The 23,687-nt window shown below is 40.8% G+C and overlaps 1 protein-coding gene across 1 annotated transcript in view; it reads left to right on the top strand.

Annotated features, from left to right (window-relative positions):
• The window catches only part of SLC9A3 (solute carrier family 9 member A3), a 98,702-nt gene that overhangs the window by 47,892 nt on the left and 27,123 nt on the right, over positions 1–23,687 (top strand). Inside the window, exons 10-13 of the mRNA XM_044065126.1 lie at positions 399–514; positions 879–1,005; positions 12,584–12,757; positions 12,949–13,024. Of these exons, the coding sequence (XP_043921061.1) occupies positions 399–514; positions 879–1,005; positions 12,584–12,757; positions 12,949–13,024 (493 nt within the window). The remainder of the gene's footprint in view (positions 1–398; positions 515–878; positions 1,006–12,583; positions 12,758–12,948; positions 13,025–23,687) is intronic.

Genomic DNA, 23,687 nt, shown 5'->3' with positions numbered 1-23,687 from the left:
AATGAATGTATTCCATGAAAATATATATACATTATACAAAAAGAAAGAATGCTGTCCAGATTTCTTTGAGTAGCCTATTCCTTCTTTTGTGAACTTTTGTCAGAAATGCTGCAGTCAGGCACAATAAAAATGTAGTTTAACTTATCATAAGAACAGGAGAAACCTAGTTACATCATTCTCAAGCATGATGTCATACTGCAAAAACCAACAATGAGTAAACCAGTCAGCTTCCTGACAGGGTCCAAATGTGAGGCTGCATACCTTAGGAGCACCAATATTAGAAAGATAGCCATAGTGAAGGGTGAGGTCTTTAAGGATTAACAGTTATTGAGATATAACTTCACAAATAATGTGTTAAGCAGGTGAGATTTCAATAGCTGTTTTCTTCTTTATCATAGGGAGAACGCAGAGGGTCTCTGGCGTTTATCCGCTCAGCAAGTACTGATCAATTGGTCAATGTGGATTTTGACAGCCCTTCAAAATTAAAGAATTCTGATACCATTTCAAATATGCTGTAAGTCTGTCAAATGCCAGCTTAATTTCAGTTTGCTTAGTAGATTGTACAATGAAACGAATGTTTAATGTATAGTTATTGCTTGCATATCTGTATGAAAGCAGTGCATTATTTTGAAACCTAAAATTGGCTGCATATCTATAAATTCCTGGTTGATAGTGAATCCACTCTCTGCTTGTTATGTACCTCAGGAACAGTTTGACTTCTAGAAATTACCATTAATCTGCCCTCCAGGTTAAAGTAGGACTATGAGAAAAGCTAACTGTTATGCTGACAGGGCTGGGGAAAGACAGCATAAGGAACAAAAGAAATATCGTAAAGATAAGTATACTTCATTCTTTTTCTGTATTTTCCCGTATTTTAGGAGAGACCGCACCAGTGATGTATGTCTGGATGTGCAGATCCCAGAAGATAAGGAAAAACATATCTCAGGCACAGACACTGATACTAACCATATCATTCAGCAATATCTCTACAAACCCCGTCAAGAGGTAATGACAAAACTCATCTTTAAAAAGTCAGCATGACATTCAGTTTTCATTTGCTTGTGTAAACTATTTTTTTTTGTATTTCTGTCATTCAGTGAAATTGTATAATAATTCCAAATTACTTAATCTGTCTGTTTTCATGGTACATTTAAATGGCTGATGTTATGTAGTCCTATCTCGCTGTAATTCTTGCTGGATGGGTTCGGAGCCGATATTTGACTCTGACTCAGCCTATTTTACTGGCTCAAGGCTAGCCCCTATCCCATGGTGCTTCACGGCAATTTCCTAGATCTCATTTGCTGTGAAAGCTTCAAGGTTGTGTCTTACTGGCTCGTTGGCTAAGTAGAATGATTTTTTACTTATTTAGTCCTTTTTCTGTCATATATATATCTTAATAGTTTCTTCTGTATTGTGCATCTGTTTTTTGAAAGTTTCAACCCCTGTTCCCCCCCTTAGGACTGTACAGCCCGTTTAAATTAGAGGACCGTGGTGCCCGTTTCAGTTAGAGGGCCTTTCCTCCTTGTGTGTGTGTGACTGTTATAAAAAAAAAAAAAAAAAAACTTTTCTTCTTCCTTATGCTTTTATTTTTTAGTCTTTAGCTATATCTAAAGATAAAGATAAGGATCACAAGGATCATCGCCCTTCGGGCTTCAAAAAATGTGACAGGTGTGCGCAGAAAATGTCTCTTACAGACAGCCACACCAGTTGCATATATTGTCTGGGCGAAGCCGATTTACAGGAACTTTGCACCTTCTGTCATGCTTTTAGTACAAGAGTGTTAAATGAAAGGAAAAGAAAGATTATTGACAGGGGTCTCATGACCAGTTCCTTCCAGGAACAGCTGGAACTTGGTCAGGCAGCTCAAAAATCTTCAAAGAGAAAATCATCGTCCCCGACTTCAGAGCTGACCAAAAAGTCTAAAGCGTTAGAACAAAGGAGTTCCGGTTCTGACTCTGCTTCTTCTTCGGTGCAGTCTATTCCATCGATTCCGAGACAGTCTTCAGTACCGAAGGTTTTGCCTGACATCGAGACTGTATCTCCTATTTTAAGATCTCCTATTTTGGAGAGAAGGAGGTCTCCTTCAGTCTCCACCAGATCCTCCAGGACCCTATCAGATGAGGACATTGAGAGGGTCATGAAGAGGTTGCTTTCGGATCCAGCTCTGGCTAGAAAATTGACCCCTCCAGACCCAAAGGTCTTGGAGCCGTCCCCCGTACCGATCACTGTTCCTCCTCCAACTGCTTTGCTCTCGGAGCCTATTACATCAGGTTCCTCTGTCTTCGACCCTTTGGCTATGGGGATTCAGCCTGTTTTCTCAGACCCAATTACTCTATCCACAATGGCTCAGTCTGGAGCTGAGGGTTCTGGGACCAGATGCTCTTGTGTTGACTCCAAGGGGGACAGTCACCCTAGATTCTCTTCTGAACTGACTCTCCATCTCGGAGCCTCGGCTTGACTCAGCTCGGCTCCCACTTCTGCTTCGGAGCCATTCCCTCTTACTAGGAGTTGACCATCCACCCCCTTCGAGCGGAGGTCTTTTTCGGAGTGGGGAGAAAGGCTTTCAAAGCTATAGAGAAGGCTTTATCCTCTGCCAAAGCCATTCCTTTGGAACCTGTGTCCCACCAGCAGCAGGCAGCAACCTCTTACCTCCTGCCACCCCCACAGCGTAGGGAACCAGAGGCCCAAGTAGCCCACATTGGAGGTGCCCCCTCTTCTGAGACCTCCCCAGATTATCCCACTGCAGAGCTCCCTTGGAAGAGGTTATGTAAGAGGAAGCATGTCAGCTCCCCTGACTCTGTCACATCAGACACGGATTTAGAGGAATCAGAAGGGTCCCCCAGATCTCCCTCTGAGGATGTCTCCTTCTCTGACATCCAAGAAATCCTTAGACAGAGGGGTGATTGGAAGACCTCTAACCCTACTGAGGATGAATCAGTGTATCTTGAGGCCTTTGGCTCCTGACCTTCCACCTCTTGGGTGACACCACCTTATGGCCAACTTTTGGGAGTCATTTAGAAGCCATCCCGAGGAGGCCAAACAAATTTATGACAGCACCTGAGGACAAGTCTTTCCTTAGCAAGGGAGTTCCAGTTGATGATATGGTGGTAGCAGCGGCCACCAAGAAGGAATTATCTAAGAAGTCTTCTAATATCCATCTTCCTAACAAGGAGTCCAGGATGATGGATAGGTAAGGGAAGTGTACTTTTTCTTCATCTTTCTACACTAAGATCATTAAATTACCTGACTCATTTCACTCGTCTTCAGAGGGATCTCTTGAAAGAGTTAGGAGATACCCTCCAGGGTTCAGTAGCTCCGGGTTCCATGGACAAGGTTTCTGCACAGCTCTCCACCCTTACTTCCATAGCTAACTCCTCCATGACGCTGATCTTATATGCAGCAGATGAAGTGAGTAGGGCAGCTGCAGCAGGAATAGCTCTCAGGAGACATTTGTGGATGTGTCATTGTAATTTTATGGAATCCTTCAAGTCTTCCTTCACTAACGTTCCCTTTGATGGTTCATCTCTTTTTGGACCCCAAGTGAAAGAGATTTTGACTAGGTGCGAGCAGGAAGGAAAAACCGTCCAGACCCTATCCCAAGGGTAATACAGGAGGGAAAATGTGGTTCCACAAATCCCAAAAAGGTTTTCCTCAGGCACAAGGTCAACCCTCCCCCAGGGTCAGAGGGGGAGGATATAATGGAAGATGCCACCTTCGTGGCAGAGGAGGTCTGCAACATTAGGGAGACAGAGAAACTTTCTCTGATCATCCCATTCATCAACCCTGAGGGGTTGCCCAACTGTCCATCTCTGGAGACAGTCGGGGGGCGTATATTGCTGTACCCAAGCACCTGGCTAACTATCACTCAAGATCATTGGGTACACACAGTAATATCCAGAGGTTACCTGATTCCCTTTATTTCTGAAACCCCAACAAACCAGTCTCTTCCAGATGTACCACCCATCCAACTAGACCATGCAACATCAGAGGTCATCTCATTGCTACAAGAAGTAGTCATCCAAGAAGTCCCCACATAGCAAGTTGGATCCGGAACTTACTCTTGATTCTTTTTAGTTCCAAAAAAGACAGGGGACTGGAGATCAATTCTCGATTTCAGCAGGCTGAACAAGCATGTAAGAAAATCAAAGTTCCAAATGGTCATTCTGCAGTGATATTTCCCTTTATCGGGAAAGACAACTGGATGTACTCAATCGATCTCCAGGATGCGTAGTACCACATCAAAATGGACAGGTGCTCCAGGAGTCACTTATGCTTCTGGCTGGGAGCCAGCCATTTTCAGTTCAGAACACTGCCCTTTGGCCTCACTACAGCCCCCAGAGTGTTTACCAAATGCATGGCAGTGGTAATGGCTCACCTGAGATGTCAAGGATTCCAGGTGTTTCTGTACCTAGATGACTGGCTCCTCACTGTTACTACCAAGCATCAACTCATAAGGACCAGGGACGAGACTCTATCCTTGTGCGCCAGCCTAGGCATCACTATCAACTTGCAAAAGTCAGTCTTATCTCCCTCGCAGCATATTGTATATCTAGGCTCAGAAATAGACACAACCACCATGTCAGTAAAGCTAACACAGGAAAGAGTGGAATCTCTAAGCAGTCAGATCAGATCCTTATTAAACAAACAAAGAGTCCAGGCCAGAGTAGTCCTTCAAGTCCTAAGGATTATGGCTTCTGCCATCTTATTAGTTCCTCTTGCTCGCTTACATATGAGGATTCTCCAATGGATGCTATTTGCACAATGGTCGATGCAAGACCTTCCATTATCTCACCAGATATTAATAACAAACTCATGCAAAAGGGATCTGACATGGTGGTTACACACGAAACAACTTGTCACAGATCATCCACTTGTTCCTTCCCAAGAGAAAGCAGTTTTGATCATGGACACTTCCCAGATAGGCTGGGGGGGCATTATCTGGGAAAGACAGTCAAAGGTACTTGGCAAAACCATGAGAACCACTTGCACATCAATGTTCTGGAGATGAGAGCAGTGCTATATGCTTTGCAAGTACTTCACAGCTCCCTTCCCACTGGAACAATTGATATTTAGTCAGACAACATGTCTGTCATGTGGTACATAAACAAACAAGGGGGAACCAAGCTTAACCCGCTTTGCAGAGAGGCCTCAAGAGTTTGGAAATGGGCGATGGATACTCAACGCTTTCTGATAGCAACGCATATCCTGGAGAAATCCAACGTTATAGCGGACAAACACAGCCAAGCAATTCTGATGACTCATGAGTGCTCCCTGAATCCAATGGTTGTGAAAGGGATCTTTCACAAATGGGGCCAGCCTTGCTGCGATCTATTTGCCACTCACCTGAATACCAAATGCAGCAGTTACTTTGCCCTCATTCCCCATCCGGGGATGTCACCCAGTGATGTTCTAGTTCACGAATGGCTCCTGGGACTTCTCTATGCCTTTCCTACCTTTTCACTCATCCCCAGAGTAATACAGAAAGCAAGACAGTTGAGGAGCTCCTTGATCCTCATTGCTCCTTACTGGCCTCGACAAGTTTGGTTTCCTTTCCTGTGGCCCTAACTTTTGAAGGAACCATGGATTCTGAACCCATCTCCGGATCTCCTGATTCATCAAACAGGACAGTTCCACCCCTCCATCCACACCCTCAAATTAACAGTATGGCTGCTCCAATTCCACGTATAGCCAGGTGCATTCCCTTATCCCAAAGGGTCAAAAACATCCTAATTTCATCCCATAAACCTTCCACTCAGAAACTATATTCTAGCAAATGGAAAAGGTTTTCCCTTTGGGCTATGAACCGGGGCTTAGATCCATATACAGCTCCTTTAGAATCCATTTTATCCTTCCTAACAACAATTTTTCATGAAGGAGCGGCAGCTGCTACAGTTAGAGTTTAATTAGCTGCCATTTCCAATTTCCATTTTGGTTTCATGGGAAATCCAATCATGCAACACTCCCTCTGTAAAACCTTCTTAAAAGGAGTTCTTCTTCTTAGGCCACCAATAAAACAACCTTTAGAACCCTGGAACTTAAATTTAGCCCTCTCATCATTGATGTCTGCACCCTTTGAACCATCCTGGTCATCAGACTTAAAATTGTTATCATGGAAAACACTGTTCTTGGTAGCCATAACATCGGCTAGCAGAGTCTCGGAACTTCAAGCTCTAATGATTCAATCTCCTTACATTATCTTTCACAAGGATAGAGTCTCTCTTAGTACAAACCCTTCCTTTCTCCCTAAGGTATGCTCAGAACACAACCTGAATACAACCATTGAGCTACCTGTGTTTTTTCCAAACCACTCTAATAAGTCAGAGTATAGACTTCACCAACTAGATGTCCACAGGATACTCAGATTCTATATACACAGGACCAAAAAATTCAGGAAATCTGATCAACTTTTTGTTTTCTTTTCTGACAAAAGGAAAGGCTTACCTGTTTCAAAAATTACTCTTTCAAAATGGCTTTCGGATTGCGTATCCTTTGCTTATCAACAAGCTGGTAGACAATTACTGTTAAAAGCTAAAGGTCACTTTACTAGGGCTGTAGCTACTTCATGCGCCTTTAGATCTAGGCTCCCAATAGATACTGTTTGTGCAGCAGCTACTTGGGCAAGACCACATATGTTTGTCACTCATTACAAATAGGATTTGGCCTCCCAGGACAGGTCATCCTTTGGGTCCACTATGCTGAAGAGTCTCTTCGCTTGAGCCACCTGGGATAAAGGTGCTAGGGACGCTGTCCCATCCAGCAAGAATTACGATGAGAAAGGACTACATAACATAAAGAAGTTATGTACTTACCATAACGTTTCATGTTTGTAGTCCATCTCGCCTATATTCTTGTGTTCCTCCCTCCAACCCCCTTCCCATTTTTGGGAGATCTAGTGGACCTCTTTTTGGGACTGCCTGACTTTGCTCTTTATTGTCCACCTGGAATGGATTATGTTTCTAATCCCTTCCTGTATTTTTACAGATTCTTTCTTATTATTATTATCTGATAGTTATTTATTACTTTCTTGCAAACTAGATCTGGAGAATTGCCGTGAGGCACCATGGGATAGGGACTAGCCTCGAGCCAGTAAAAAGCTCTCGAGCTTTAGTATAGGCCGAGTCGGAGCCGAATATCGGCTCTGAACCTATCCAGCAAGAATATAGGTGAGATGGACTACAAACATGGAATGTTATGGTAAGCACATAACTTCTTTTTTTTATACAATTATATTGTACAGACATTTTGCTTAATATGTTTTTATTTCATTTCACTGCATCTTTGTGGAACATGAGGAATACTCTATAAACAACACTGAAGAATCAGTAGTAAAAAAAGCCTCTACAAGTACTGACATATTGGTAATAGACTGCCTAAAATGGGTAATGACATTTGTTCTCCTCATCAGCAATCCTCAAAAAGTACAGCACTGAACAGATGTGTGGACTATTCTTTCATGCTCAGAGGACAAGCAATCCAGACACACTTATGTCTCCTGCTTGCCTTTGCTGATAAATTAATATTAATTAATTATTACTGATAATGCTGATGGATTTACTGCATATCAGCCAGTCAAACAGCATCGGAAATACTCAGTCTAGGGATCTAAACCTCTTCTGCAACATCAACAGAATGGTTTGGAGGGGCAGGTATATCTCACAGGGGATACCACTGCTCTGCAACAAACTCCCCATCCCTGTAGAAAAAAGCTAATCCCTGTCCATATTCAAACATAACTTGGATGTATGGATAGGAAGCAGATTATCCCAGGACTGCCCCCTGTACTACCAATGAACAGACACAGCTCCTAAATGCTTTATCCCTGGCATGGGTCCCTCTAAAATTAGCTATGGTATGATCACACTTATACTTTATATGAATAATATACAGTTATTGACTATGGGATGGGTAAGGCCTGTCTATCATCAAACAGGATAGGTTAGTTCAAACACCAAAAGGGAAATTGGCTACACTTAAAATATCCTGCAAGGGCAGCCAGCAACACACTTACCTATGAACCTAAGTATCCATAAGTCATTGTTCAGTTCCAATGGGGAAGACAGAAAAAATGAATGCAGCTGTAGTGTTAGTTAGATTATCCCTTTGTTTGGCCTCTTTAGCAAAAACAGGTTGCATTATTCAGGACTCATCAGTGTGTCCATTTTTATTGATTGCTCTGTTTCTACACAATGTTTTTATACCATTATGTATTATCTTGTTCCCTAGCAGTCCTTCACTGATGTTTGTCTACCGCCTCTATACTTTATTTAATCTTGAGTAGCTTGACACCTCACACCCGTTCTGTCTTTGTTATCGTTGTTTCATAAAGTACATGCTGAGATATTATAACATCGTTCTGTAGTACTTCTTTTGCAAACTCTGCTCTTGTCTGCCATTTCTTTCCCTTTCTGCAATGCATCCAGTCTACCAGTTCCATTATGAAGGTGTGAAAGTATGGCCTCCAAAGCAGCAATGATTTCCCAAAATGATATGTCACTGTTAATGGTGTGTGAGACACTGTAAGGACTGCAGCCAGTCACTAGTAAGAAATCTACCCTCAATTTACAATCTTACTCACTGTGCAAAGTTTTAGTTGCCCTAGTCTGCCATCAGAAAACATTCAGGTATGTAGATCCTTTATTATTTATTTATTGCAGGAAATGTAATCATCATTGGGTAACTATTTGAAATGTTGGTACCTGCTAGAGGAAGTTCTGAAATACAGAGACTGAAAGGCCTACAGAACAGACTTAACATATACTAAGTCTGAGATGCCATTTCTTGGAATATTCCTTTTTCTCTGAGGTATAGGTTTATAGGTTGGTACTAGGCCATGGACCTATACAAGCCTAGTCATAACAATTCCCTGGCTATTTCTTCCCACAATATGTACTTCCCTGGGCCCCTGTTTAGCAGGGCGATTGACCTAATCCCCAGGGTGAATTTCCTATCTCCCATCCAATCATCAAGGTTCCCTTTGAAGAAAGGCAAAAAAGCACTCTGCTTTACATGTATGGGCAGTCTATTCCAGAGACTGGGGAGTCTCTGGGTCGCCATTGGTATGGCGATCTTGGGGTTGGTATATATAAGTTTGTGGAGGGTGGAGGGGGTTCACTCTGCAAAAAAGATGTGTATGTGTTTTTTCATCCCACTAATTTGTTGCCCTACTCAGGCCAGCTGAACCATGATCACATGAAAATACTCTATTTATCTTAGTAAATCTTCACCATACAATTTTATGAAGTATTTTTTTTTTTTTTGTAGGCACAGTTGCTAAACAAATCTGACCTTAGATACATGTGGTCCAAAATGCAGCACACAGGCACTGCAATCAAGATTTTATGATGGATTATTAGAGCAAGAATATAGTGCCTAGTGGACTGCTGGGTCAGAGCCATGACTATGTGAGAGAGCACATGAGTGCATGCTTGAATGAGTGACTGAATGGGCAAGCAAACTGAGTGAGTCTATAAGTGAACACTTATTTTCAGTGTATACCAGTCTGAATGAATTAATCAGAAAGCAGTGTCCTGTGTGCACTCTATTAACTACAGCTGGCTGCTGAGTGCTGTGTTGTGCCTTTTGCCAGGTTAGTACCACCCGATAGCAGGGCTTGAAAGGAATGCATTTTCTCAGATATTCTCACCTTATTAGCAATGGACTGTGATTAAAATCAAGCCAAAGGATAAGTTGTTTAGTCCACAGCCCTTTCTATGGTTCCTGATGTAATATTAAGCTGTGGAAATACCCTCCACCACAGAACTGGTGTGGTCTATAGAAATCTAACTGCTTGCTGAAAATTATGATATTATTATTCTTATTAGGCCCTAAAGCCTAAGGTTTAATAATGTTTTCCAATAAACTTCACATTTCTTTTGTTTATGTTGCTTCATCTGAATGTTGATGCAAAATATTGCTCCTCATAGCCATATATCATACAAAAATGTGTTATCACTGCTTGAGCAGGTCCCATTGCACTGCTCAGAGATTTCTGTCACCCCAGTATACCCTATAGGATCCATGATGATTTACCAACAACCTTTACTTAAAGCTCAGTAAATAATAACCCTGTTGTAACATGCGTTTAAAAGGCAGTCTTTGCCAATTTGTGGGAGTTCTTGATTTCTGAGGATTGGTTGGATTTGGCTTAACCCATAAATTCCCACCACCTATGATTTCACATAACCCACAGTGTGCCCTTGCTGAGAATGTGCATCTCAGTAATCCCTAAGTAGCTGTCACCTAACAGCTTCTTTGAGTAATCTTCAGGAAAAATTACTCGGATAAATATGTTCTCTTCCCACCAGAAGCATCTTACAAATAAAAGACCATAACCCCATTTCCATCTACGCTTTCCTTCCATTGGTTACACCACCTGCCTATCACCTATAGCATAGGCTAACACCTTTCTCTTTGCTAAATGACTATGTGTTTATTTTTTATTTATTTAATATTTGTTGATCAGGTAAGTCAACTAGGCTATGGCATCTTTTCAGGGGAGATCCGGGTGGTATTTATACTACTAGGGTTTATTTGGCCAGGGCTTTAAGGAACTTCCACAACTATTTTCAATAGGTACTGTGGGATCTTTTACATCCACCTGAGTTACCACCAACTCAAGGATGGAATCTTGGTTTATCATTTTATCCAAAGGGCTAAAATCATTGACTGTGGGCTACTTCTTGCTGGTCTGCTATCTCATTATGTTTTGGCTTGCTCTAGTACTATATACATATTGGTAGGATTTAAGTTGTTTTTGGCTACCCAGTGGATAGATTCCTGAAGCTGACTACATTAGTTTCTCTGTCTGTCTTTCGCTATCCTATTCTTACTCTCACAGGGTATCTTTTTGTCCCCTACAATAAGATTTCATCAGTAGCCTCGCATCTGGTTTGATTCTCACTTTCCCAGTAATTATTTCCTCATTACCTGCTGCTGATCTAGGGCAGAAGAGCTATGTGTAGCCCTCTTTGGTTTTCATTGCCTGATAACATAGTGAGCACTGTCTTAGAAGTCTAAAACCATGTATCATTTCTAGCAAGATCAGATGCATCCTGATTGATATCAGTGCATCATGTTTTTGCATATTTCCTCATCTGTTAGACTGCACCTTACAAGAATGGATTTGTATTGAATTTGCACCGTGTGACCACCTGACAATATGTGTTCTAGCATGCATTCTTACTTCTGAGGCTGAATACATAAAAGGGATTTTTAAGTAAAATTCCAAGTTTTCCTGATCACTTTTGTTGTAGTCCCCCCAACACACTTATGCATCCTGTACATACACACAGACACAGAAACACACAGAAACACACACACACACACACACACACACACACACACACACACACACACACACACACACACACAAAATTAAAAAAAAAAATTCTTCCTCCTTTCTGATTATTTACTTCAATATGCTTCATTGTATACTATCATTTTAAGATTTTTTTTCCGAGTGTCAATTTGTCATTAAGGGGTTATCCCGTTACTCACAACAAAGTCTTATGTTTCTCCACTATTTATCTCCATTCCTGTACATGTAAGGTGATACTCTGTTTTGTCGCATTACTAGATGGATCTGCCTGCTCAGACAAGGAAGTCTCTCACCTGTGAAGACGATTACCAGACGTAGCAGGGATTAAAATAAAAACAGACAAAGCACATTGTACAGTAATTCATGCTATTTTATGCCTTAATCATAACTCCAAAACTGTGAATGTGTATGCCATGTGTGCTCCTGCACCACACACTGGTGCATACACTGTTTAAATGACTGCCTGAGTCACTTCAGCCCTTGGATCTATGCCAACCATCCTCTGTGGTCTCTACAACTAGGCAGGCAAGTTTTAACTAATCCCTGTCTCTTCTCCTGAGTTGGGGGAGCTACCCCCATCCCTACTGAAACCTGGCAATAAATTGTATCTTTTAGGTTTCATTATTATTGGTCGTTTGAGTGCTACCTACTATCCCTGATTCATTATTAACTTCCTTAAGAAGTCATGAGTGCAGCTGAAGCTGATCCGTCAAATGTATCTATGAGCAGACCTCCCTCAGTATCTGTTGGATTAGGCAATTATAATAAAAAAATCCCCTTTATTTGCAGTCAGATCAGCATCATCGCATTCTCACATCTCATCTAACCTTTTTTTTTTTTTTTTTTTTTTTTTTTTTTTTGCAATTTTTGAAATTTAAAAATCAGTCTGTGTGAAGAAGGTCACTCTTCATCATGTCTCCCAAGACTCCCATAGCATCCAAGCCTTCTTGTCCCTAGTCTCTTTAGCTCTACATAATCCTGAGGTTTTTCATGATAAATACCCCCCCCACACACACACACACACAAATGTTAATATACCTACCCCCCTAAACAATGATTTCTAGTTCTGTATGATTTTGTTGTGGTTACTTACTAGTGTTGAGTTTGACACTGCCAAAGGACGGAGATTTCATTTTATTGAATTCCTTGCAATGACACAAAGGGTCAACTACTTTAGGAAGGGGACTATCATTTGTTTTGCTATCAGACTTTGCTTATTAGTTCAGTGCTGCAGATTACATCTTTTTTTTTGTTTATTTACCACAGTACAGGTACAGGTACAGTCGACACGGACTGCCTCAAAATGAAGATGAGATGCAAGACAAAGAGATTTTTGCAAGAACAATGAAACAGCGACTAGATTCATTCAAGACTGCTAAATATGGAGTTTCGTATCCCAGGAACTTAAAAAATTACAGAAAAGATCGAACAACTAGAAGGGTAAGAAAAAAAATAAAATAAAATATATATATATATATATATATATATATATATATATATATATATATATATATCGCCTTAAAAAGATAAAATATAAATTTGATTATAGCTACCTGTCTCTGATGCAGTCTTAAGGGTTTATATCCCTCTGCTCTACTGAACTGTTTCTTTTTAACTCTGACCCTTGATAGAGATACAGCACTGATGTACCAAATGGCAGCCTACCCGTAGATACATCAACATATGGTCCAGCTCCCCTATATGAAGGTTAGTCATGGTATTTCATATCAGAAGTAAATGTCCTATAGTTAATATAAAACAAACAAAAAAAGTTTTTGTTACTGTGATGTTCATTTCTCACGCCAAGTCATTTTAATGGATATTTATATTTAAGTGAGTATCACTGTAGAAACGTAATTAGTTTTCACATGTTATGTCTGTTACAGACAAATAGAAGCTGGGTCCTTAAAATATGTTGTTAATGTAGTACCCATCTACAAGTTAGCATGCATGGCTGAAAATTGCTTATCTTGATAAAATAAAAAGTGATAAAACAGACTATATGCACTAAAAAGTGTTATTTCAGGCAATAGCTAGAGAGAAGTGCATTATAAAAGATAAAAAAAATGTAATACATCTGGATACCTTTGATTCAGTGGTAGGTATCAATGACGTTTCACTGAATTTCTGCAGCAACCTGTCATTGGATGCAATGCAGTTTATCAACTCCAGTTTTGCTGCACATAAAGGCTAAGAAGAAACTTGTATATCTATGCCCCTTATGAAAGAAGTTGTTTTTTGGCTAAATGTGTCTGTAAACCCCAATGTAGTAGTAAGTCATCATGTCTGGATAATGTTCTTAAAAAGCTGCTGCATATACCAGAACACTGCAAAGAACATCCAGATGTAAATGTTGCACATTTCATGCCCAAAATGCAGCATTTTCAGCTTACATTTCAAAACATAATATACAAAATGCTATAACTACACAGAGAAGTACCTTAGCCAATCTACACATTGCTTTCTCATTTGGAGCTTAGCTTCAGCAGACATTTTCTGGAGTCATGTTCATTACCATGTCATTTGTCTCTGAATTAGTCTGCACCCTTATTTCTTGCCTGCTCTAATTTAAAATTAATATGAAATATATTTTATTTTTTTATGATAGGTGTAGATAGATGTACATTTATGCAAGCATTACTTTTTATGAAATAATTATCCATAACCCATACACTTGCACCTGATATATACTGAACTTTTTACTTCACTTTTTTATTTATAATGACAAATGCAAAGAAAAGTGCCAGGTCTTCTAATGGCATCTTTCAGAAGTAAAATGTCTTAAATGTACTATTTATACTGAAAATGTTTTTTACTTTCAACAATGATTGTGCATAGTACATGAAAACATTATAGTTGAGTTAATGCTGTATAAAAATAAAAAAAAGTTATGTAGTTATGTACTCACCATAATGTTACATCTGTGTTGTCAATTTTCATTCTTCCTCAACTGATGGGTCTCGGATCTGATTCAGTCGCTTCTTCCAAACCCTCAGATCCAAAAACTCTTGAGCTGCTCCCTTTACCCATAATGCCCTGCCAACCTAACATACTTCAGACTGAATTTGCTGCTCATAGGAGTCAATGGATAATACATTAAGAGAATTCAAGGAGGTATAGAAAAGGAAAAAGAGCCTGAGTTCAAGCAAGAAACAAGAGCTCACAAGTCATAATCTTAGGCCTGACCAAGAGCCAAGGAAAGGGGTTTACCAGTGCAGAAAGTTGAGGAAGAATGAAAATGGACAACACAGATGTTACTTTATGTAGTACATAACTTTTTTTATCTGATGTTGTCATTTTCATTCAACTGATTGGACAGAGTCTCCAGTTGGATGAAACTTGTGTGGTTCTCATGGAAGGATGTTTCTGAGTACCGCATAGGCAAAAGCAGCTCTGTTCCTAGAAACTCAATCCAATTTGTAATGAGCAATAAAGATATGAACATTTGAACAATGGACCAAGTGGCAGCTTCACAAATGTCGTCTATGAAACTTCTTCACCAAAAAACTGAGGATACAGCCATAGACTTATGTAATGAGCTCTAAGGGACTTGGGCAAGGAAAACCCTAATTTACTATAGACAAAATATATGCAATCAGTTAACTATTTGGCCAGGGTAATTTTAGAAACTGGCATGCCCAATCTGTTAGGTGAGGATACAAATAGCTTGTCAGTCTTCCAGAAATCTTTGATACGAGGGACATAAAATTGATCTTGTTTATGTACATCCAAAAGATAAAGGATGTACTCTCCCTTATTTGAGAAATTTGGAAAGAAAACTGTGAGGTTAATGACCTGATTGATATTAGACTCAAAAGCTACCTTAGGCAAAAAGGATGGGTTGGTCCATAAGGAAATCATGTCTTTGTGGAAGACCAGGTAAGGAGGCTTGGAGGAGAGAGCTTAGAGTTCAGATACTTGTCTAGATGATGTAATAGCAACTAGAAAATATTTTTTCAGGTCTAAAACTTAAGTTTTGTCTTGGGTGAAAGGTTCAAAGGGGCCTTGGGTTAGACCTTGAAGCATGATAGTTAAATCCCAAGGTGGAGTAGGATCCTTTACTGGAGGCCTAAGCAAAATGTTTCCTTTGAGAAGGACTCTGCATAGTCTAGAAGAAGCTAAGGAAGAATTATTTTCTCCAAGATGGAAGTCTGAAATGACAGTCAACTGCACCCTAATAGAACGAAAGCTGGCCCCTTCATTAAAACTTGCAGCTGAAAACTCAAGTACAGCTGGTACAAGAGCAGAAAAAGGATCTAAATCTCCCTTAAGGGCTCAGAAAGCAAATCTCTTCCATTTACTTTTGTAAATCTTTCTAGTAGAAGCTTTTTGAGAAGATAACAAAATGTGATGGACCGGGGAGGAATGCCTGGGTTGTCTAGCAATCAGTGGAACTAGAGAAACTATGCAGTCAGCTTGAGGCCTGTTATGTCCGGATGAGTCAAAAGATTTGGACTGGGGTCCAGTATCCAGGGTGGATGCAGAAGAAGAAGCCACAGGAAAGGAAACTAAATTTGACAAGGCCAAAAGGGTGCAATGAGGGTAATTATCTAACTAACTGCTTAACTGGTATGCTTTCTGTAGAAATTTTGTGATAAGAGGTAAGGGGGGGTAAGCGTAGAGGTGGACCGAGGGCTATTTGTGACCTAGAGTGTCTCTTTGTGACCCCCTTTGCAGGGATCAGGGTAAAGTACCTACTGTATTTATCACTGAGGGGAGAATCAAAAAGGTCATAGCATGGATGGCCCTATCAATGGAAAATTATCTCTCTGCCAGTTTGACATTTAGAGACCACTCATAAGGCATCAGAAATTACCTGCTTAGTTTATCTGCAATCACACTGGCCTTCCTTGAGATGTTGCTATGAGAAAGCAGCCAGAAGAGATTGCCTACTGGCATACTCTCAGTGCTTCTCAACATAGTGGGTAAAATCTGGTTCCTTCCTGCTTGTTGATTTACAAGCCTACATATGTATTGTCTTTGTGAATAACAATCATCCCAGAAGGAAGAGTGTCTTGAAAGGCCTGCTGTGCTAGGAGGACTGCTCTTATTTCCAGGAAATTGACATGCATTTTGTTCTCTTCTGGGGACCACATACCTTGGACTGTCTTTCCCAAGTAGTGCCCCCCACCCCCATTGCATTGGAGGCATCCATGGCCACCGTGGCAGTGGGCTGGGGGAGAAAAAATGGACGGCCTTGGAAGACTTCACCTGAGTGAAGCCACAAAGAAGATATCTTTTGCAAGCTTGTGTGACCTTGACAGGAACAGACAAAGGTTGTTGAAGAATAGACCATTCTACCGACAGGATCCATTGTACAATTCACGCATGAAACCAGGCTAAAGGGACTAGGGTGATAGCTGCTGCCATGGATCCCAAAACTTGTAAGATTAGCTGTGCTGGAAGGAAAGAATGCAGGATTACTTTCTTGACCTGGGATCTGAGTGTCTGGATTCAACATGGAGGAAAAGAGGCTATCTAACTGACATGTCTGGATGAGCACCTATGAACTGCAGACTGCTTAGGTGTGAGCTGTGATTTGTTATAATTGATTGTGATGCCTAGGTGAAGACACAACTGGTACAAGCAGTCCCATGCCTGTAGGAATAGATAGATGCCTGTTTGAGGCAGTTAGAAGACAAACATCTAGGGACAGAAACACTCAGAATCCTAACAGTCTCAAGTGAGTTGCTACTACCACTATGCATTTGGTGAACATTCTGTGGCTGTGGTGAGACCAAAGGACAATGCTCTGAATTGGTAATGACTGGCTTCCAGATGGAAGCACAAATATCTTCTGGAGTGCCTGTTCATTTTGATGTGATAGTATATATAGGTTCATAGGTTTATAGATTAGTACTAAGCTAACTGCCCTTGTGAGCCATTTTAAGCCTAGCCAATTATCCCTGATGAGACTCAAACCCTGCACCTTGTGCTTGCAAGGCAAGCACCTTAACCATTAGGCCACCCTCCCAACTACATCCTGAAGATCTAGTGAGCAAATCCAGTTGTCCTTTTACAAGGGCAAAATTATCTGAACAGTGACCATCCAGAACCTTGAATATTTCGCAAACTGGTTTAGTTTGCTGAGATCCAGGATGGGTCTCAAGTCCCCTGTTTTCTTTGGCACTAAGAAGAAACTTGAGTAGGTTCTGGATCCTATCTGGTCTGGAGAAACCTCTTGGATGATTCTTTTTCTGAGCAGCTTTTTCATTTCCAGTACTACCATCTCCCTCTGACTGAGTGAGACATTAGGGATTCTTTTCATTTTTCAAGGTGGAATTTAGTAAAATGGTATGATATAACCTCTGGATATAATTCTCTGTACCCTGGGATCTTTTATGATGGATGGTGAGGCTCTTTGGTGCACAGACAAACAGCTCCTGAATGCCCCCAAAGGGCAACAATTGGGCTGTCCTTCAGGAGCGCTGGTAGAGTTTGTCCGAGAAGGAATCCCAGAAACCCTCACTCTGCAGGGCACCTCTGCTCCAGGGTGTGGCGTCTTCCATTAGAGTTCCCCCTTCTGCCTCTGAGAGAACTTTCTCTTCATGAGTCTTGGAAAGGACCTTAGGGTTTGTGACACCACATCTTTCTACCTCCTCATTGATTCTAAGAAAGGGGTCCTTGAGGAGTAGAAAAATGTATCCCTACAGCAGACAAGGTCTTTCCTTTTTGCTCACGTCTGGAGAGCATCTCTTTTACTTTCAGGCCAAATAAGGAAGATCCATCAAATGAAGCACTGAAGAATGAAGATTTGAAGGGCTCCACAAATTCACATAAGTGCATTCAGGCATGTCTTATAATGGCTATGCCCAAACCTGCCACCTATGAGGTACCTTCTGCAGAGTGGGAAATCAACCTCATGGATGCATTAGTTATTGACTGAAGGATGGCCAGTTGCAAAGTGACTCTATTTTGGTCCTCTGCAGACATGGACCCAGAAATAGATTTGGAGAGTTCTTTAGTCAAATCTCTTTGCAGTCTCATGAAATTTGTCAAGTAAATTGATGACCACAGAGCAAAGGTAGGTCACTGAAGCAGAAACCTGCTTGCCGACTCTGTCCAAGGCCCTAGATTCCCTGTTAGGGGGATGGAGAGAAGGGCTCTGCTCTGCAAGCTCTTTTTTAGTGGCTGCTGCCACAACCATAGCATAATCTGTGACCCCCTTGCTCCTGTGTGCCCTGTCGCTGGGGGGTGCTAGAAATTTATCTGGACCCTTAAGTATGGGTTCCACGGTATCTGGTTCCTTCTATGCCTGGTGAGAAATGAGGTTTATAAGTTCATCAGCTGGCGGGGGGGGGGAGGGGGGGGACCCAAAACATAGCTTGAGCAGACCTGAAAGCCTATAGGAACACCAAATCCTCTTGCAAAGGGGTGTTAGAAGACCAGTTTTAGATGTTCAAGAATGTCTCCAAAGAAGACATCTTCAGGTGGAGATCTGGGGCACCCTTCCCTATCATCAAAATTGGTATTCTCTGTGAAAGATTCCTGAGAGGAATGTAAGTATCTCCTTTTACACTATTTCTTCCAAGGGACCTCATTAGTAGGCTGGGATGGTTAGCTATCAGAAGTGTTAGGGGGTCCTGCGGGACTAATTGGAGATGTGAACGGACTGGCTTTCCCACTGGAATAGAAGATCGAGGCTCAGAGCAAGGACCTGAAGGTGGTAGAGTCATCTGATCCAAGAGGGGTAGGGGTGTCTTTTCTCTAGGTGTGGAGAAAGCCCACTCCACAATCTCAAAGGCAGAGCACCTAGGAGAAAACAAAGCCATATGTAGAGAATCTGACATCTCCTGTACCGATGGCTCCTGAGACCCTCTAAGCACTCCACCTGAGGATGGAGTAGGACCCGAGCTGTTCAGAGCCAAATGTCCCAGAAGCAAGGATGGCTACATGAACTTTGGAGTCAATTCTGGTCCCTCAGATCTGTCACCAATGTTTTGGCACCAAGAGTTCTCTGTCTCCAAAAGACTCAGAGCAGATGGTTCAGGGAAGCGACCAGAGTCAGAGAACGAACTTTCTTCAGATCCAATGAAGACACCCTCAAGGGTCTTGGATCTGGGGCTCCAAAACAGCAGGTTAGACCAGAGAAGGAGAAACTAGAGGTGGACTAGTCATGAGCAGGATCACAGATCCAGTGGAAGACAGAAATGGAATTACCCCCATCTGGATCAGTGCTCTGAGGAATTTCCTCATCATCCTATCCACTTCATTTTCGGGCAAGCTCTTGGAAGATCTGAGTGAGGAGCTAGTGGATGGTGGTCTTGAATGCTTGCAAGGAGACTCCTGCAAAAAGGGAGAAGGGAGCCAAGAAGGTATCAGATCTGGTAAACTAAGAGGTGACTACATCTGAGGCAATTTCAATTTTGGAGCAGTAGAATCTGAAGTCATCAGATCTGACATTTTTGACACTTTCAGAGGTGTTTTGGAAGAAGGAGCCAAGGATTTTATAGGATCCAGGGATCTCTTTCTAAATTCTTTTCCTTTGAATCACAGTCAGGCTTCTCTTTGTTGGGTTTTCTTGAAGGGGTTTAAGCTCCAGCTGAAACAGAGAAGGAAGCAAAAGGGGAAGGAAAAAGACCCTTCAAAACAAGTTTATTACATCTATCTGTGAGTGCCCTGGAGTTGAATCTGGCACAAACTGTACAATCTGCATCTAAATGTGCAGAACCCAAATTATAGACACAAACCTTGTGTGCATCTGAATTCAGTATTTTGTGCCCACAGGTGGTGCAATTTTTTAAGCCAATTGGTTTATCAGCAATCCTAGCATATGTATCTAAGGAAAGGGAAGGCCCAAAAGAGAAAGACAACAAATCTGTAAAAAGTTAAATGAAATACTATTTTTTTTAAAGGGTAAGAATAACTACCAGCAATGGCAGTCAAGAATACCCTAAACAGGGTAGGAAAAAGGCAAGAAGAAGAAAAAGCAAAGTACCAGTGATGGTATTAGACAGAAATAGCAAGGTCTCCGTAAAAGAGTTGACAATGAAGAAGATAACTGAAATAAGGGAAGAAGGTGACAGAAAACCAGAAAGAAAAAACTCTGAAGAACCAGAAAAAGCACCAACAGGTAGAGAGCAAAATAATCTGCATCTGTAGCGATACGGTGGCATCTGTGGAGTGTTAGGTTGGCAGGGCATTGTGGATCAAGGAAGGATCTGGAAGAAACATTCAAGTCAGATCCAAGACGCATCAGTTGATAAATGAATGAAAATAACAACATCAGATCATATATTTCAGCATTACATCACATATTTCAGCTAAGCTTCACTTAAGCAGGTATATTATGTGTTATATCCTAGTATTTCAAGTAGCAAATACTCTACAGCAGGAAGCAAATGTTTACAAAGATAGAGGCCATCATTTCTGGACTCAGTTTGAAACTTGTTCTGCCAAGATTTACTAATGGTATATTACTGCTGGACATATATCTGAATGTTAAACAATTTCAGACATTGGCATACAAAAACACCATCACAAGGACTGGCGTGCCCCATTTATACAACTGGCTTGATTTTTTCAGAGCATACACTTGTGTATGGGGGACTCATTAGGCCTGATGGAAGTCTACCTGATTCTGCAGCAACACACAGGGTGATCAGTTCTGAATATAGTTATATTACAAGCTATCCTGCAACTAATGCTGTAAAAACAAACTACAAATTACCTGCCTAAGCTTTGTTGCACCCAATGAATCTAGATGTAAGACACCAGACTAAAGGAGCAGTACAGACTACATCCAGCAGATTAGCATTCTAGCACTACACACAATTCATAAGCACTTCTTCTGCCACAGCGGACAGATCTTTACAGTACCAAGAAAGGACTCTGCCCCTGTGATAAACTAAGCCTGCTACTTCTGTACATAAGAAAACACTGAGCATTTGTTGTAGGCAGGACACGTTAGGGTTAGGTGGGTAGAGGTTAACAGAAGGTAACCTACTACTGTGGGCAGTTATAATGTGGTGACCTGGAAAACAGTCAGGCAGAAGTGCATTCCTAGATACTATCATGATCTTCAAAGACTTATCCATGCTTCAACAGCTGTATGAAAAATGAGGATATTGCCTTTTGTTTGATCAATTTTGGCTGAGAAATGTGTGATTGTTCTCTTATATTGCCACAAGAGGGCACTATAACATTAGCTACAGGCACTACAACCATTGCTGCACAAAAAGCCTAGAAAAGGCTGTACTGTCAATTCAGCAAACACAGTTTTCTTCCCAATTCATATTACTTTGTTTCAGTAAAAATAAAAATGTTTCCATGACATCAATACAGTTTTTCTGTTTCTAGAATGAAAGCTGGAAAATCCAGTGGTGCTGAACTTTGCAACAGACTTTAATAATTAATAAATGTTACGGAAATGCACAACAGCAACAGAAATGCATCTTTTGCGATGCTTTCCAATTTATCTCCTGCAGTTAATGCCCTACGCAAAATACAGTCGCAGTATGCATCCCTGTAAATTACAGCAATGAATCTGAAACTTACGTAAAGCAGAGCATGTTGTGTACTAAGTAAAATGTTTTTGAAACATATCAGAAGCTGTCAGGGGTTGTGGGTTGGCATAATCGGTAAGGTGTTTGCCTCACATACACAAGATACAGGCTTTAATTTTCACCTTTGAAAGGTAAATTGATTCATCTTAAAATGGCCCAAAAGGACAGCTGCTACTGACCTATGAACAGAAAAGCAGACTTAGACCCATGGAGTGTCTCCCTGCATTTGTCTCAAGGGTTCTACTATTCCCTGCAAAAACAGGTAATCCCGTTCATAAACATCTACCAATCTACACACTAGGCACAGTGTGGTGACTGTCTTGGCCTCTGTACAGAAAGATGCTCAGTTCATGACTATGCAATGTAATGTACATTGAGCGTAAGTTCAGAATACTATATATTTCAATGGTGTTGCATAAAGTTCAGATATTCAAAGAAGTGCATGAATATCAAGGCAAAACAGAAAGCACAAAGCACAATAGTCTTGGCACTCTCTGTCCCACTCATGCAGCTGTCATTTGTTGAAAGGAGCCTTTGTTTAACAAAATCTGTAACCTAGGTTCAAAATCATTTAGGTCAGTAGGTGTACACAAAGGATAGATCAGTGATATGTCTTCTCCCTTGAAAGGAAGGCAGTAAACCAAGTGAGACTGCCTATTAATAAAGCCCTTTGGGCGTGGTAAGCAAGAGGAATGTGGCATATTAATCTGGCCATATAGCTCAAAATGTCTATGAGCTAGTAACAAGTTTCATTATGCAATCCTTGGGTTTGAGTCTCACTGCAGCCATCTGCATACTCAGTGAGTGACTAAGTAATTTAACTAGAAAGTGCTCCAGGCACAGCTGTAAAAGGTTTCACTTGTTCTTCATGAGATTACTTAGTTATTAACAAAATGGCATTTATAAAATAAATAAATGCAGACAGTCATCCACAGTGCCATTATGAACAAAAGTAATAATCTGTTGTGAAGAAGTAAAAGTGGAATTACCATGGGAGATGCTAAAGAAAGTGTCTCCAAGTTCTGCTCACTGATTCTGCTGCTGCTGTATCTGGGAGTTAGTTGGCCTGCTTCTGGCCTGATGAACAAACACATATATTCCTTTTGTGGTTGTACCCCTAAAAGTAATGAACCTGTAGGTAAAACAATAAACCAGAGAGATGTGTACAAGAAAGAAAAACAAAAGTGTGTCTCTAGTGCTGAAAAACAAGTCCTGCAATGAAGTGTAGTTAAAATGTTTGATATATTTAGTTATTTGTTCTGGTAACTAGTTAACTCTGTAAAAATTCCTGAGCCATATAATGTTATGTTTGAAGAAAAGAAAATAACAGAAAACCATGAGATGCGATTCTTTCATCCAAGTAAACTGTTAAATATACATTGAAGAACCTACATTTGTTTTTTAGTTGAGTACAGACAACACATCTAGTTAATGCTTGGAAAATGGTAATGTTTAAACAAATATTGTCCAGTCTGGTTAAATGTATTTTCAGTCAGTAAGGCAATGTAGGCCAAAGTACTTGCACAGACTGGTATGATTTATAAAAATATGCTCATGCAGTGCAATGCAGAAGGGGTACACGTTCATTCACTGCTTTGTCTGCAATGAACAACAACTTATAACCTATAGACCTGTAAAAAGAGAAAACTTTAATTTAACAAAGGCCCAAGTAGCAATCAAATATTTTCCATCTGTAGATATTATTGCTCTGTGAGCTGACATCACAGATATTAGAATTCAGAAATCATATAATTGTTTTTATTATTCCTGTCATCAGCTGTTTATTGAGACTCTGTTAACATATTTGCTAGGAACAAATAAGAATATGAGAAAAAATGCCTTGGTGGTAGATAAGTATAATATAT

Source organism: Protopterus annectens, chromosome 3.part0 (assembly GCF_019279795.1).
Source record: "Protopterus annectens isolate FY-2018-M chromosome 3.part0, PAN1.0, whole genome shotgun sequence".
NCBI lineage: Eukaryota > Metazoa > Chordata > Ceratodontiformes > Protopteridae > Protopterus > Protopterus annectens.
This window is presented reverse-complemented; position numbering and strand designations above follow the sequence as displayed.